Source organism: Agelaius tricolor, unplaced genomic scaffold (genome assembly GCF_023055355.1).
Source record: "Agelaius tricolor isolate 1412-34295 unplaced genomic scaffold, bAgeTri1.0.p SCAF_6, whole genome shotgun sequence".
Classification (NCBI taxonomy): domain Eukaryota; kingdom Metazoa; phylum Chordata; class Aves; order Passeriformes; family Icteridae; genus Agelaius; species Agelaius tricolor.
Genome location: NW_027269266.1, coordinates 53248157 through 53265632, shown reverse-complemented (window position 1 = coordinate 53265632; position 17476 = coordinate 53248157). Strand labels below are relative to the sequence as shown.

Sequence of the window (17476 nt, the reverse complement as noted above, 5' to 3'; positions counted from 1 at the left end):
CTTAGAAATCTAAACACTACTTCTTTTAAGGAGCTGTGAGGATTGTTAGGATTCCATCCGTAGGAATTCTTAGCACTTGGACCAACTTCCTTTGAGGGTTTGTGGAGACTGTGGTTTCTTCTGGAGGCTTAGAAATTTGAATGTATCTTTCTCTGAAGGAATTGTGGAAATTACGGTAAACTGACTTGTCTGCATGGTGTTTTGTGCGGAGCCGAAAGTTGCTGTTTGGTGAGGACTAATGCCCCTGTACTTTTTGTGTGTTTTGTTGTGAAAAGCCAGAATTGACAGGTTCTAGTCCTTGAAGCCAATTCTGCAGCTCCTATCTTGTGTAGAACGCTCCCCCATAAGTCTGTGGTTTGTCATGGAGAACTAGAAGCAGGCAGGTTTTAATCCTGAGGCCAGTCCTGCAGCTACTGCCTTGGGAGGATGGTTTAGTCCCTTTGCAGGTTTAGGTATTTATCATGCAGCTTCCTCTGTGGGGGTGGTAGGAAAACTTTGTGGGAAAATGTTTTGTTGTCTTTCCTTATTTAATCTGTTAGCCACTTCTCCAGCCCTGGGGTGGACGTAGTGAGGAAAAAAAAAAAAAAAACAAAAAAAAAATTGAGATAGGGAGCAATTGGTTACTAAAAAGATGATGTGTTATTAAAAAAGACTTTCAGTGGTGGCATTGCTTACCACCAAATTCAATCATGACCAAAAGGAAAATCACTGGAATAAAAGCAGCTAACTCATAAGGATGACTGCTCCCAGGCAAAAAGCAGAAGCCTATTAATACCCTGAAAAAAAAAAGGCAACTCAGACACCAAAACCACTCCCCAATTCACAGATTGCAATTAAAGCAGTCTCACCTCCTCCACTGACCATGAAATCAGTTGGAGGAGACCTCACTGAAAAACTGTGGGAAACAACAGAAGTGGTGCAACAAGCACTTCATAGAATAAAAGCTAAAACTTCACCTAAAAAAGTTAATGCAATCAGCAACTTGTTTAATCCTGGCATATTTTGCCAGGGAAGTTTATTTCTTTTCTTTTTTACTAGGAAGGTCAAACATCCCCACATTGAAAATAAGAAAAACAGTCTGGGAGCAGAGAAACTCCAAACAAGCATATTCACTTTCTTTTTATAGGAACCTACGAACACATGAAATGGAGCTGCATGAAAATCAATGAAATTTAAAGTGTCACCATAATTGTTTGCATTTTCAGTTTGTTAATGTTTGTACTTTGTTCATATTTTTATTGCAAGTGGCTTGCTGGGAGATCAAATATTAGTTAAAGTATTCTACATAAGTTTGATTTTTGTCTAACTAGTTTTCTTTTTGCTGAAAAATGGAATGGGAAAAGGTCTTATGAATGTATAATTTGTCTCAACCAATTTTATCCTGAGAGTTGGTATAAAAACTTATACATATTTGAAATCACACAAATATGTATTAACTACCCCAGTTATGCCTCAGAGGGCTTTAAAATTATTATGATTTGGCTAAATTTTTCTGATTTACTAAGTAGAGAATTTTAAAAAATCTTAAAACACAAAAAAATGTCACTTGAGAAATTATTGAATCCCACTTCCTAAACCTGGAGGGGTAGCTATGGACTGCAAAAAGGATGTCAATAAAATACAAAAAAGCCTTCTACAAGCTCTCAAGCCAGTGTATGTTATATTTCCTGCCATATGTCCAAAGAAGGTATTTTAACTTTGCCTCACTTCTATTCATGCTAATCAGTGTACTGACTAGGGCACATTCTGCAATACACATGCTTCTCAGTTGTGGGTGCAGAATGTGATGAGGGCAATTTACTCACTGAAATTCAAAAGAAAAAAGCACTTGGGATAATACAAATAAATTTGAAAGAGAATTAATTTCATTTCTAATCCCACCAATAATAAATCCACAGTTCCTATTCTGTGTCAATTAAATTACAACTATATTCTGGAAAACAGAGCATTGCTCTGATGTAAAAACATGTTTGCATGAGAACATTTTTTGCATTAATATGTTTTGTGTAGTAATTTTGTATTATAAAAACCGGTTTTCATAATATATAGAATTATCCAGTGGACTAAGAATATTACGTATAATATTCTTCCAACTATACATGAATGCAGTCAAGAAGAAAATACACATCCTCAAAAAATCTATTTACTTTTATTCCAGGATGCAAAGTTAATCAATTATACTACAAGAGCCGGGAATCCTCTCGAAACTTGGCTGATTGACACATTTTAATACATGTATCTGTTGAGGATACTCCTCTATAGAATTTGAAAATGAAGACCCACTGTATAATTCTATAACTAATTTCAAAACATATTGAACCAACACCTAAGAGATACAATATTGTGATATCCCTCATACCCACTACCCATTAAAAAACACTGATTCCTGGGCTTCACAGAGTGGGAGCACTGACTAATGAGAATTGGGTTGATGATTATTGTATGCTGTATGATTACTCATGTTATTGTTTCTGTTGCTTCTATCTTTACTCCTATTATCTTTCTATTATCACCTCCATGGACAACCCATAAACTAAAGAAGATTGCAAGGAAAGAGACATTTATTATATTTTTGAGTCAAGGGGTGGATGTTAGACACTGAAATATTTCATGCCTATTGATATAAAATTTTGCTCATTATAGCAGAACTGTATAAAGGAGTCATCAAAGCCCACCCCTCCATAAAGATGCTATTCGGGGGGACCATTGCTACCAAGAAGATCAGCTGGAGAAGATCAATGGAACATTGTGGGATCCATAGATGGTGGTGTTTTCTTTATTCTGTCCCTGTCACTCTCTTTCTGATCCCCTCACCTTTTCTTTCTTTCTTTCTTTCTTTCTTTCTTTCTTTCTTTCTTTCTTTCTTTCTTTCTTTCTTTCTTTCTTTCTTTCTTTCTTTCTTTCTTTCTTTCTTTCTTTCTTTCTTTCTTTCTTTCTTTCTTTCTTTCTTTCTTCCTTCCTTCCTTCCTTCCTTCCTTCCTTCCTTCCTTCCTTCCTTCCTTCCTTTTCTTTCTTTCTTTCTCTCTCTCATTCTTTCTCTCTCTCTCATATTTACTATCAAATAAAATCCATACTATTGACTTTTGCATATGGTCTTGTTTGCACCTTAATTTGGGCAGAGGCATTTCTAATAACTTTAATAACCAGATTCCAGCAATTTTACTACATAAGTTTACTTCCATTTTCCTTCAGGGATGAATGCAGAAGCAGCACTTGATGCACAGAGATGCCAGCAGTCTCCTTCTTGTCCTGGTCACACAGAATTAAACGGTCTGAACAGGCTGAAACCTTTTCATCCAAGATAGGAAAGGCCTTTCTCTAATCTCTGGCTTTCCTGGCAATACAGAGGCCCCAGAGGACACAGAGCAATGACCCCTCAAGCAAGGGAGAAACAGTCTAAGAGAGATTCTGAGATTACAGAGTGAAAACTTAAAATGCTGTACTTCTCATATGTCCACATACTGGCAGCTGTCTCTGTCAGGAGGCATACAACTAGATGTTCACTAGTTCTATGCCTCCTGACACCGAGGCAGAGTGAAGAGTCAGACAGAGGGTGGCACAAAGTGCAGAGCACATTTTCACTTTGCCATGGCACATGAAAATGTGCTCTTTGCTTAGACAAAAACATTTCAGCGATAAATTCATACTTCTGAAAACTATAGTCTGCAAGAAACAACTTAATGGATATTGTACTGTCATTTGCAGTGTTAAGAAGTATCCATAAACACAGATCCTCAGATAGCTGTATTTCAGAATTGCAACAGAAGGAGAAGGAAAAAAAAAAGGTAGGTAATGTTTACATGCAAGTGTGAGGCAAATGAAGATGAGTTTTCTTCACATTCTTGCTAACAAAATAACCACACATTCAAATAAGTATTGAAGACACACATTTGCCACAGGAGAACGCTGCATGCATGTTCAGCTTGATTTTCTGAACACTATGTAGTAGTAAATGGCAAATCTCAGCTGTACAAAAGCAGGAGAAATGCTCAGGTTTACACCAGTAAGAAGCAATCTTGAGAATCCATGCTGACAAGCCGTAGGGAAGTGCCACTCTAGATGAGCACTCCATTCTCGCAGTCTGATTTAACAAAATGCACCCAGACATCTGAGGGTGAGACAAATCCCAACACTTTCAGCCACAAAATTCTGGCATAGCATTTTAACACCTCTGTAAGCCTTTCAAAGTCTGAACTGCATACCAATGCATTAACAGGGTTTTTTCCCCCCGTACATTTAACCATGCAGGAAAGGAACCACTACAATATTTCCATTAATTGTTCCATCTTTTGTAAATTAATATTCTTCAACCACAATATAATTTAAATGCCCTGACTGCTAGAATACTAGCTGAAAGATTATTTGAGATATTTTATCCAAATCACATCCTGAATGGGTTTTATACAATCAGATAGCTCTGGCTGTAATATTTTCAGGAAAAATCACTTTGTTAGAAGCATTCTATGAAAGAGCAATGGTTGAAGTTTATAACTTACCTAATAATAAAAAAGTTCCTTGTAATGCAATGGATGTTAGTCATGGAAAAAGATGCATATGTGCTTTTACCCAGTAAATCACGAGCAGTACAGTTTGTATGACAACACAGGCGAATTCAGAATGAACAGGAAGACAGGTCTTTTGTAAACAAGGGAAAGTGATATTTAGATTAGAAAAAAGGCAGTTTACTTCTTAGCCACAGATCCAAAGAGATTAAATTAAAGCAGAGGAAACATTTTAAATAATACCCCAGGAATGTAAGAACCCCTAGATATTCAAAAAACCTACTTGTAATTTTTCAGAGAGGAATTAACACCTCAGGAACGCTCAGAAATGTATTTCCTTAATGACAGAGTAGTAGGTAGTAAAAAAAGTACTTTACCAAGGCATGTATTTGTCTACTTAGAGTCATCATCTACAGGGAAGGAAAAAGTCAACATCTAGAGGAAGTAAAAACCGAAACTGAAGTTTCAGTTGCACCAATATGTTAGAATACAGAGGAATCTTAAATATAGTAACTCCATTGTTTTGAGCTGTTCAGGTGACAGTGACAAGTTGCTTGTAGTTCTCACTTCATGTGAATGCAAAAAGTAGCAAGAAGCCTTTTCCTTTTCTGATTTAATTAAAAACAGAATACTGCAGCAGGCTCAGGGGAGGATACACAGAACTCACCCTTCTCAACTAGCTGCTCAAAAAGGTTAGGGCACAGAGCAAGAGGAGGCAGTGCTTCCCCCAGCTCCTCACCAGACTCACTGTCAAGACACAGCATGCTGTGAGGCTGAGGCATCTTTGCTGAACTGTACAGTACAAGCCCTCTGCCATTCTTAAAGCATGACAAAGGTGAAATATCATGAAAAAAATTAACCCAGGCCTTAAATATTTAGAAATGCTGTATCTGTCCAATACCACTCCATAAAACACCTAAGATTTGTAAGCATTGAGATGTAAAAGACATAAGTAGTATTACAACAGAGCCAAGATGTAAAGGCTAGGGCAATTGCACGTTACACAATTCCATTCACCTGAGAAAATCTAAGTGTTTCACTTAATCTGGAAGATATTCTTGCAATTAGTAAAATACTAGGCTATTTATAATCAATTTACAAACAGGTAAACTGATGCACAGAAAAGGATTTTCTCATGTCTGTTTCAAGAGCTCCTTGCAGACTTTCAACACTATTAATCCAGGGCAAATCATACCTGTCTTCTAATAACACTGATAGAGGATATGGATACAGGTATGTATCATTAAGAGGTAAACAGGAATATGAACTCAGAAGGCTGTGTTCTCTATCCTTGCAGTAAGCCCAAGCAGACATTTTCCTCATTTCACACAGGAAGAATCTGCCTCATTATTATGTCAGTCTCATCAGAAGGTGAAAACGCGTCCAAGAAAGTTCTCAAGCGTCCAGCTTTCTGGATTGTATGGCCCATGTTAATCTTGAAACTAATTTCACACAAAAGCTCTGTTACTAAGTACAAAGAGAGACCTTGACTCTGGGTCAACCAGTTACTGTGCTCCTGTCTAGGGCTGGCACAAGTACCTTACCTATTTCTCCAGGAACATGCTTGCCACTGAAACGAAAGCATGCTGTGACATTGAGGCAGTTCACCGGCTGCAAACCATCATGGCACTGAGGAGCTGTGATATTGATAGATATGGGCAGGAAAATGGCGACATCCATGGTAATGACAGGCCTGGATCTGGAGATCAACAGAGAAGTAGAACTGAGTGACCATTCAGAGGGAAATTCTCCACAAAAGGAAAAAACAGCAAATTTGGTAAACTGCCCAATTTCAAGCAGACAGGAAAAATAAGAGAGTACATTTGAATTGTAAGATAAACTAGCATTTTATCTAGCTGGCAAGAGCTACTAGAATTTAAAAAAAAGTGGTAATGTCAGCTTGAAGTTTAGTGCTCAGATACAGACTGCAGGCAGGCAGCTGAGGAAACTGATAAAATGTAGTAAGAATAATCATCTCCAGCAAACATTGCATAACCTTTCCTGATGACTGAAGAGGATAACAAAATTACCAGAACAGCAAACAAGAACAAATTCATGCAAATGAGACTGGTTGCTAACCATCTTGGATGAACAGGGACAGGTAGGGAGAGACTGTGGGTTTCCACAGAATGGTCTATAGGAAAATTTGTGACCTCAAAGTCAAGGAGAGAGCACAGAGGTCCTCCACAGGAGCTGGATTCATACATAATTTTTCTGACAGCATAAGAGGGACAACAAACACCACATCCATGGTGGAATGGAGGAAAGGTTTGGCTAATTCCCTCCTGGCAAGTGATAAGGATTGAATACTCTTACCACACTGCTGAACTGTGTTTCAGGAATTATCCAGTGCACTGTGAACAAAAGCTTTCTACTCTTGCAACTCCAGCACCAGGTTATTGCTACCAGTACTCCTGGCTGAGGGAGACCTCAGCCAGAATCACAGAGCAAGCTGACTGCCTTAAGGGACAGGTGTCTTGCTAAGGAAATTTCTCTGTCTGACCATCCCGGAGGTACTCAGGCAGTCAAACTCCCACCAACAGAGACTTTAACTGCTGGGACCAAAGCTCATTACAGTGTGTGGCTCCAGTAAGCTGACAGGTGCCCACTTTGACTCCCTACACACACCACACCCACACAGTCAGACCAAGTTTCCCATAGTTTCATAAAGCCTTTTATTTGCAACGCAGTAACACGGAAACAGCTGGAGGTGGTGCCTCCAAGGAGGAACCCCAAATAAAGGACCCCATGGGCTTTTATAGCATCACAGTCCAAGCACATTAAAGCCTCTGCTATGCTTCCTGAGTCCTCAGCTCCTGCTTTGTCTCAGTGTCCCCAAGTGTCCCCTTGCTTTGGGCTCCCACCACCCAGAGCTCAATCTGCAGTTCACACACCAAGCCACCTGCCCTGAATGTATTCCTCAACAGCTTCCTTCTTCACACAACACAGAAGTTCCAGCAGCTTGACTGGGAAAAGCAACCCAGAAACTCAGGCCCTCCTGAGCCACCTCCAGTGCAGGACTTCAGCCCAAAAACTATGGGTGTTATTCTTCCTGTTTTCAATTCTGTATACATTCAAGATGAACATGTTCTTCCAAAATCAACTACAGTAATAAAAAAAACATGCAGCAACCAGTAGATTCAGTTCTAAGGTAGTTCCAGCAGCCATGCAAGGTCAGATCTTGTAAACCACTTCAGGACTCTCACTCCACAAGACACTTACATTTAGAGTTAGGGGACAGGGAGAAGAGAGCAGGGATTGTGGTTACCTAATTTATATGAACTGGAACAAGATTCACATCAATCTGCAATACAGCTGCTCAGACTGTTTTACCACAGCCTGAAGTAACAGTGCAAGTTCACATTTTGAGATGGAGGATAAAAAGAAATTCTAGCCTTAGAAATATATACAGCAGGGGAAAGGGAGGAAAAAAAGTCAGCATCCTATGATCATTTCACACCTTCAAAACACCCTGCTCTTTCCGAATGGTTAGAGAGACATAAAAGAGTAAATGCTATAACTGATCTAGAAAAATATTTCTCCTTCAAAAAAGTATTTCTCTGTGATTTTTTCCTTAATGCTATGTCACTTGGTCATTCACTGGGGAAAAACAACCCAATGCATCTGTCAAAGAGCCATACACACACATGATCAACAGAATGCGTCTGCCCCAAGTCAAGAAAGGCTTCCACCAAAGGCGTTAAATATCACTTAAAACAAAACATTTGTTGGTTTTGGTTAAAGAACTTCACAAAAGCAGGAAGGGTGAGGGGATGCACAGGAGAGAAAAAGTTTATCTCTTTATCCTAACTGCAAGAGGGACGCACTGTAAATTGGCAGTAACAGCAATTAATCAAGCTGTTCACAAAGTTAGTCAGTAATGCACTAATCTTCCCTGAAATGCACAAGCATAACTGAACACATGAACAGAGGTCATCATGCTGTTGTGATGTATGTGGTTTTAATCACAATAAGCCTTTCAGTTTGTCTTCCCCTCTCTGCAAGTAACATCAATGTAGGTGAAAAATGCAGTTTTCTTTCTAGCAGCTTCAGAGATGTGAGACTGTGAATTCCCATCTGGGGCATGGCATACCTTTTCACAGAAGCAGTTTATTAGCGTTCTCTGTATATATGATGAAGAAACAGAAAACTCTTCAAAAGCCTTGACCATTTGCCATGCTGATCATCAAGAGTATTTCTTCCCTCCCTCTCCTTTTTCTTTTTCTTCAGTGTAACTGATTCAAATGGAAACAGAGCTAAGTTTCTCCTGACTTGAACAGGAAGAAGGTTGGCACGTCTGTTCTGCAGCTCCAGCATTTTTTTACCTGGGTCACACCATCCCTATATCTTCCATTAAGACACAGGTGTTCCTAAAGATATCTAAGTATTGAAAGGATTTTTTTTTATTTAATATTAACAAGTTTAACAAAGGAGCTACTGACAAAAATTCAGTTTTCCATTCTGTTATCCAGGTCACTTTAACTCTCCACCTGCATAATTTGGTGAACCAAGCTGTCCCACCTCTGTAAGATGGAACAAGAAATTACACTTAACTCACAAACTCAAAACAGCAGCCCAGCTCCTGTGTGCACTGAAAGCATATTCGTATTTCATTTCCCTAAACACTCTTATTTCATTCTGCATCCCATTATAAAATTATATATATGCAAAAGTGTGTATCTATCTATCTATCTATCTATCTATCTATCTTTCTGTCTATCTATCTATCTATTCATCTATATCTGCAAAACTACATCCTACACAGCTCATTTTTTTGCTCAACTGCATTCCCTTTAATCACCATTGATTTACTTTAGGTAAACATCAGAATAATAAAAAAGCCTTGTCACAAGTCAGGAGCAACCTTTCTAAAGAGGCACTAAGATGCAACACATCTCCTTTCAGCTCTAACCCTTTTTCTTTATAGACCAGGTATTATCCTGGTATTATCACCCCCCCACTATTCTATTTAATTTAGACTGCATTCTTTGACACCATTCATGTCTAAGGTTTTGCTTAAAAAGTAACCCAGCTAGCTTCCTCTGGCCACAATAAACTAGGGGGTAAACTGGACTGAGACCACATAAGATATAAACAGAAAACAGAAGAAGACAACAGTGAATGAAAAAGATATCTCACCTCAGAAGTACTACATTGTCTGACAGGAAGGCTCCAACAGTCATATCTGAAAAGTTTTAACATTGAGCAGTTACAAAGGAGGCATAAAATTCAGTTCCCTCAAATCTGTTGCTAAATCACAGAGCATAAATCTAAAAAAAGCATTTTCTGACTTCGCCAGTTTGTCCCATAAAATATCATTATGTCATAAGGCTTGTAACTAAAGGATTAGTTCTGTGATGTTCACTTCTGCTTCGTTGTTTGATTTTTATTACTACAGTTATATTATTTTCTACTTTTTTGGTTATTTTAAGATTGCCTTCCTGACAGAGCAGCTTCCCAATAACTTAAAACCTTGGCCAGATACTGAATCATTGTAACTGTCCAAATACTTTAATTAAGCAATTAACTGAAAATTTTTATCAGGAGTTTTGAGTGGCAGAAGGGAAATGGAAAAAGCAGCTCAGTTTCACTGACCACCTGCAATGGCAGGAACTAGAAGCCTGAAAACAACCAACTCTGCTGTTTTCTCAGCCTGCTGATGTATTTTCCTGATGCTCTCACTGCCAGAGTAATTGACACACCTGGGTAACCATTGCTATCCATATCAACTCCCCCTGATATGGACTGGCCAAACATACGCAGCTTTGGGTTTATTGTTTGTCCAGACAGCTTCTGCATAGAAAACACACAAGTGAAATTAGTAATTAACACAAAAAATCCTCCAAAAAAACCCATTACCAAAACAAAAAATCCCAAAACATTTAAGCATGATTTCCATGGCCACTGGGTCTCCCTTCTGTGGGCTGGAAATGCTACACATCTGCTGTCTTGCACTGCACCCCTGCAGCCCTAACAGGAAGGCTGTCAACTGCCCTTCTGCTCCCGGCTAGTAGGAGACCAGTGTTGACTTGAACTAAAAACCCACACCTGCATTACAATACTCATGTAGACCTAAGCAAAATAAGGAACACATCAAACAGATTTCTGCATGAGGAAAAAATATAATTGCGCCTAAGAGATTTTTTCTTTTATTACCTAATTTCTGTGAATAAAAGTTTTAAGAAGAATCTTAACAATATTAATGATTAGTTAAAACAGAAAATCACGCATAACCATTTCTTTTCACCAAGTCTGCCAGCATACTCAAAGTCAAAATGATTAATTCTCATCCCATTTGGAAATTTTGGTTTCCATCATCTATTACAGAGCATTTTCTGCCAGTTTGGATGTTGTATTTCATTTTTGCCTCCCCCACACAAAGATTAATTGACTTCTAAAATAGTTTCTTTCTTCCTTTAATTACTAACACAAAACTTTCTCTAAATGATTTACATTGTAAATGAAAATGTCTGAAGCAAATTAACATATCAAAATCTCTTTTTCTGAGAAGGCAATCAGCCAGCTTTTAATCATTCTGCTGGGCTACCAATGCAAGACCTGAACTCAACTTCTGACTGCAGAAGTTACAGACTGAGGAAACCATGAAGTAATTTTAAGTCTGTTGGAGGTGCTTCCCTGTTTGTGACATGTGACCAACTTTTCCTGGCCCTCCCATAAAAGAATGCAATATTGGACAAAAGATCAGGCAGGAAATTAATGGAAAAAAAGACTAGTTGAAGGTAGAAAAGATATCCTGACAGTTAGTTTACAGGAAAACAGTGCTCCTCTGAGTACAGGTCACTTCTACTTGTGGGCAGGTGAGCTTAAGACAACTGGAAGTAACTTCATCCCCACATTACATTCACATTCCATTTTTGGGGATCCCAGTTAGGGTGGTAAATCCCACCTGCAAACACCTAAAAGACATCTGTGGGTTTTTTCAGCCTACAAGACAGAAGAATAATGCTGATTTTAAGTACCATAAATGAAAATAGCAGGACACAAAGCCAAGTCAGCTGCTTCTGCTAATAGCTGCCACTGAAGCCGCTGAAGAGACATCAAAGAATGACACTTAGCAGCACTTTAAATGATGGAAACAGGAGGAAGGAGGAGGAGGAACTAACAAATTGAAAAGGGTGAAAATATATATCCTGCTGGACACCTCCCCCCGCCCTCCCCACCTCTCACAGCTTATTTTAAAGAGGAACTCCACAGCAGTAAAATGGATCAGGAATATAGTAATAAGATACAAAATGTCTTCCACCTCCAGGTTAAAATCCAGGCCAGATGGGTAAAAAGATGAAACTGTTACACAGTTTTGGTTGCACACAGGACTTGAACCAGCAACCTGTCTAGTGCCCTGCACCAGACACTGGGAAATGGCAGAGAGACAATGCCTGTAAGTGGTGCCCTCTTGGCTGCTCAGGACAAGGGACAATGATAGGAACAGTTTATCAAGAGTCAATGACCACATACCCTGCCACACTCTTGAGCTGAGTGTTTTCCCACTGACCAAACAGAGAGACATGCTGTATCTGCTGGCCTTGCTCCAATGGGGAGGGAGAGATCTAAAACAGGATGCCTTCCTTCCCACCCTGCTGATCTGTCCTTAAAAAATGTGAAATTTTCCCAAGAATGACCAAAAAAAAAAAGTGCAACTAAAAATCAAACCAAACCAAAAAACTAAACTATACTAAACAAAAACACAAACCCAAAACAAAAAAAAAAAACAAAAAAAAAACAAAAAAAAAAAAAACCAAAAAAAAAAATCTGATCCTTTTCAGCAAGAACTGGAAAGCTCTGGGGTTTTCAGAGAAGAACCTCCCAACCAGTGGCTCTTGGCAAAAATCAGGCAGAATCCTCCACATGCCATACATTATGAATACTTCTAAAATGCACTGAAGAGTCACTTAACTTCCTTTTTTCTCAAAAGCAGTGCATGCCATATACATGGTAAAGGAAGGACTAAACTTTTATAGTCTGTTGAAAGAGTTGCCAATATAACCACTGAACTCTTTAATTCTGTGTGAACTGATTTACTATGAAGGATCCCACCCAGCAACAAAACAAAACAACCAGAACATCAAACACAGAGAGAGAGGGAAGAGTCAGGCTTTCAGAACAATGAAATGTGCTAGACAGAGACTATGAGACATGTTGGGCAGCATGAGCATAAATTTATCTTCTCTACTTCCTGGCTACAGCATCTAAATTGCACTCTGTTGTCTCTGCACAATACACCATAGCACATCCCTAACAAGGTTTTACTTCATCATAAGTGGGTAAGGGGGATGGCACCTAAGAATGGCCTTCTGACGTATTGTCAGAATGCAAGAAGGCCAATAAAGTGGGTAAAGAGACACAAAAGAACAGTTAGTAACTCTTCATTCTCACAAAGTCTGCTTCTACAGGAAGAAAGTGCAACCTCCCAGTTTCCCACGGGCCTCTCCATAATTTGCATGCTCAAACCCTTTCCAGGGTTTTCATTTTTCCTCTGCATTAGTATTATCCCTATAAACTAACACTCAACTTTCGAGACTCTGCTTGCTTCAAGAAGATATAGTTGACAACTGAAACAAAAGACAGTAAAAAATACCTCCTGACTAACATAATTTTACCTTTCAGCATAGATACAGACAAACTTTGGGAGAAGCTATCTTCAAACCATGACTGAGAAAAGGATATAGAGCTATGACAAGGTTACGTATTAAGGGACCCTTAAGTAGTGTTTATTTCTGCAGGTCCTGGGAAAGTGACTTTCAGATTGGGATCATAAACAATAGCGTCACATACCATGGAGTACTGAGGTATAATACCATTGGCATCCCCGTGGTAAATGTACACTGCTCCTATGTAGTTATCCTCCTTAGGCGCTCCAATGGCAACATCTGTAAAAAGTGCAGATTTCACAATCTATTCCATTAATCCAATTTTTCCCTAATTTTAGGATACAGCTATCCATAGGAAAACAGCTCCCCATGAAAAGGTGATCATCAGCTTATATGAACCTCGGTAGAAGAACTTATTTGATTTAATTAAGAGCTCATGTTAAGATAAACTTCAAAAATACACAAATGCATATGAATTTGTACACATATGTATGTCTCACATAATCAGATGTTGTGCCTAATTAGACGCGTGTTCTCTTACAAAAATGTATCTATCAACCAGCAACCATATTCAAAAAAGTGAATTTAGAATCCTTTCATAACTAAATCTTCAACCCATGAGAAAATCAGCTTTGTGAACCAAGACAAGACTAGCAAAATATTTACTGTAGCAGTACCTTAAGGTTGGTTGAAAATCCAAGCCTACACAAAGAGGCAGGGGATATTAAATGGATAGGCAAGAATTAAAAACAACTGCTGAGAGTGACTTTTCAAATTACAATTGATCCAACTTAACTGCAAACTCTTACAGAGAGCATGATACCACCTCCCGTTCTCCTCTCCTACGTGGATCTAGTGACTATGCTGTCTGCTAAAATTAAGCTTTTCACAATTGCTTCATACCCATGGACTGATCCAACTCCCTCTCCAGTCTCAACATCACCATGACTGACTATAAATATTAGCAAGTACACACAAGCACATGTCCAGATGCAGAGGAGAAGCATGTTCATGATTTGTGAGGGCAACCTGCAGTGAGGCTGGGTTAGGCTTAATGGGATACTGTGTCCTGAGTGGCCTGGAAGAAATAAATCCAAGCACACGCTAAATTGGCCTTTGTTTAGAAGTCCTTAATCTGCACTTCCAGAAACTAGGGCAGAAAAGGAACACCAACGTTTTGTTCTCACCTACTGCTCTCACAGCATGGGGTCTCACACTGAGCATCCTGAGAATGGAACAGGGGGAGAACAAAGCAAAAGAGAGAATTTAATAGACTAGGTGTTATCAGGAGTGAGAAGCTACTTCTGAATTATACTTCTTGATAAGAAATGAGATTATGTCAACAAAACCAGAAAGACTTGGAAACATCAGTAAATGGCCAAGAAGAGAGAAGTCAGACATAGGTGTCTGTTTTGTTCAGGGTGAGGGTATCTACAGCCTTTTATAAGCCATATGGGAAATAAGAAAATACAACAGCAAGGAAAGCAAAGCAATGTTAATGTGACCTGCACAGACACAAACTAAATCAACAGCAAGGACAGTCAGCTACAAAACGCTTTAGCACACAAATCCTACACAAGCAGATTTATCTTTGGATTGAACCCAGGTGCTAGTCAGGTCTGGATAAGCAATGCATGCCATGCAAGACTGACAGTGTCACCAGCGTTGCTCACACTTATGGAGAAACGGCCATGGAGGAAATTGCACTGACCTGGGAAGCCATCGTCATCAAGATCGCCAAGGGCAGCCATGCTCTCCCCAAAGTGTGCATTATAGGCGCTGTCACCGTCCAGGGTGAGCTGCTCTTCCAGCACTCCCTAGCAAGCAAGAAATAAAAAAAAGTCAGGGAAATGGTGAAAGCCCTGGATGAGGCAAGGCTTCCCCATGGAAGCTGCCCATATGATGTGGGAATGACCTGGGGCAAAGATGAAGCCTGTCTCTTGCTCTCTTTGCAGTGAGATTACCTGGGCTCAAGAAATCAAATTTACTTGTGTTTTAAACCTTCTGAATTTTAGTTTTAAAGGGGAAAGGGAAGACAAAGGAGTGCATGACTTAATCAAAATACTACATTAACTAAACAGTAACCCAGAGGTGTAACTAAATGCAGTCACAGGGACTGCTGAATCATGAAAGCTTACAGATGCCTAAAACATAACAGCCCAGAGTTTGTTCTTCTCACAGATTACATAGAACGACCAAAATCCCCAGTCCTAGTTTATTCAGCTAAACTCTAGCAAGCTAAGGAGTATTTTTTCCTAAGCAAACAACATTTAATAATTGGATTTGAAAACATTATAAGTACAGGGCAGAAGGATTAAAGCAAAGTCCTCCAAAAGCCTTCTTAAATTAAGAGTAAGGAAATATATTTAATGAAATAAAGAGACTGAGAAAAGTTGAAAATTAGGTAGTTTTTTACTACTATGCTGTAAGAAGCCTTATATGACGCTGGTATTTCCTGTCCACCCACCTTCTGGTCAGATTTGTAAGATTTATTTTCTTACTGTCTTGTCTTCAGGGAAAATGAACATTTCCACATACTGTCTTCTCTTCAGGGAAAATGAACATTTTCACAAAAAAAAAAATTTAGTTACACAGTCTAAGTCTGTACCCACCTCAGGGTTGTTTTGGTTTTGCTTCCTTTGTGAATGAGAATAAGCTACTCTCTGGAACATGTACTAAAATCTTTTACTCAGCTATAAGGAGTTGCTGACTTTGAGAAAATCCCCGATAATGAAATTGAAACGCAACAGATAGAAGACAGGCAGGCCTGTATGTGTGACTCAATTATTTGCAGTTGTCACAGGAAAGGGCAAAATATAAGCATTTTAAATGTAGCATCATTATGCGTGCTTGTTTTGTAATACAGTTTTCTCTGATCCTCTGCATCAACCTTTTAAGCAATGGTGCTAGCAGAATGAAACTGATGCCATTATGATTTTTGCCTTTTTTTTATATACCTTTTATATACCTTTTATGTAACCTCAGTGCTCTTAGCATGCACTATTGTAATTCCTTACATCAGATAACTCAGCATAGTCCTGGTATTCTGTTAGGCCAGAGGACCAAACATCCTAGAGACCTCACAGCCAGAGGCCAGATAATGCTACGCTATGCTGAGAAACCAAGGTCCTCTTTAAAATACATCCTGTAAATTAAGATTAGTCCCATCCAGGGGGGAAATTCTTCAAGACGGGGAGATATCATGCAATTCATTCAAGCCTCTCATTGGGGCATCTTTGTTAGATATGGTAGATATGGTAATTTGTAAGGTCTATAAAATTGTACATGACCTATCAGGTGTGTGCATTTTGGCACATTCCACCCTGGCAAAGTGGGGCACCATAAGGATCCTTATTAAATACCAAGGTAAAAACCCTTTATCCCTTAACTGTGTCTGGCTCTTAATTTTTAGGACCAAGGAAAAGGCATCAAAACAAAGTTTAAAATGTCCACTGCTAAAATAAAGCCCACAGTCCTGCAAGCCATTGCTTGTGCAAGTAATTCTAACACACCTGGTGCAGGAGTATAAGAAACTCATACTAGCTTCTTGACTATTTTATAGAAGATAAACATTAACTCATGTGTACTCTCACTGTGAGCAGGAAATGTTGACTATCTGTTTGGCATTCTGGACCCTATCAGTAGAACCCAACAGCAACACTGCAACATAAAAGGTGGAACCTCCTGTGGATAAAGCTCAAAAAGAAGAACTCAATTAAAGGAGGAGTAATAAAAAAAATTATGGTAAAAACACATCTCAAGTCTCCTAAATGCTAGGACTTCTGGTGAATTTGAAGTCTAGCATAAATAAACTCAAAGTTCACTAAATATAAACCTATTTAATTTTAGTCCATAACAACTCTTCCTTTAAGACAGCAGCTTTAGGACCTGAATATTAAATATTTCATAGTATGTAAACAACCACTGTTTTCCTATAAATAAAACTTAAGAATGGCCTTGGTTAGTCAATGCAACAAAGTTCAGACTTTTCCAAGACTGTTGTTAAGTCATGTGAAATCCAACAATAACAGCTGATAAGAACCTCCCCTAAAACCTCTATATGGGGCATAATGTGAAAGTAACATGAATTCAACCTCTGCTTTCTCTCCTCAATCCTAGATATTTGTGTTCCAATTTGTGTATCAGGTTTTAGTGACCACTCAAAACACAAAGGAAACTCAGTCAAAGCTGCTGACTCTTACTTGGCTTTGGCATCAAATCCACATAAAGCCACAAATGCCACCAAGTTTCAACATACAATCAGAGACTTTCTCAGATCTCCTTGAAAGATTTACAGGTCTGCGATGAATTTGGGCTGGCATCTGGCAAACTACAACACCAGATGAGTCTTCCTGTGACTTCATG

General features: G+C 38.9%; 1 protein-coding gene across 2 annotated transcripts in view; it reads right to left on the bottom strand.

Annotated features, from left to right (window-relative positions):
* Positions 1-17476, bottom strand: part of ITGA9 (integrin subunit alpha 9) — a 237138-nt gene that overhangs the window by 187163 nt on the left and 32499 nt on the right. For both annotated transcript variants that reach the window (XM_071429849.1, XM_071429848.1), the window contains exons 10-14: positions 14823-14928; positions 13296-13390; positions 10205-10295; positions 9642-9687; positions 6047-6201 (exon numbers count right to left, since the gene is read on the bottom strand). In XM_071429849.1, the coding sequence (XP_071285950.1) occupies positions 6047-6201; positions 9642-9687; positions 10205-10295; positions 13296-13390; positions 14823-14928 (493 nt within the window). The remainder of the gene's footprint in view (positions 1-6046; positions 6202-9641; positions 9688-10204; positions 10296-13295; positions 13391-14822; positions 14929-17476) is intronic.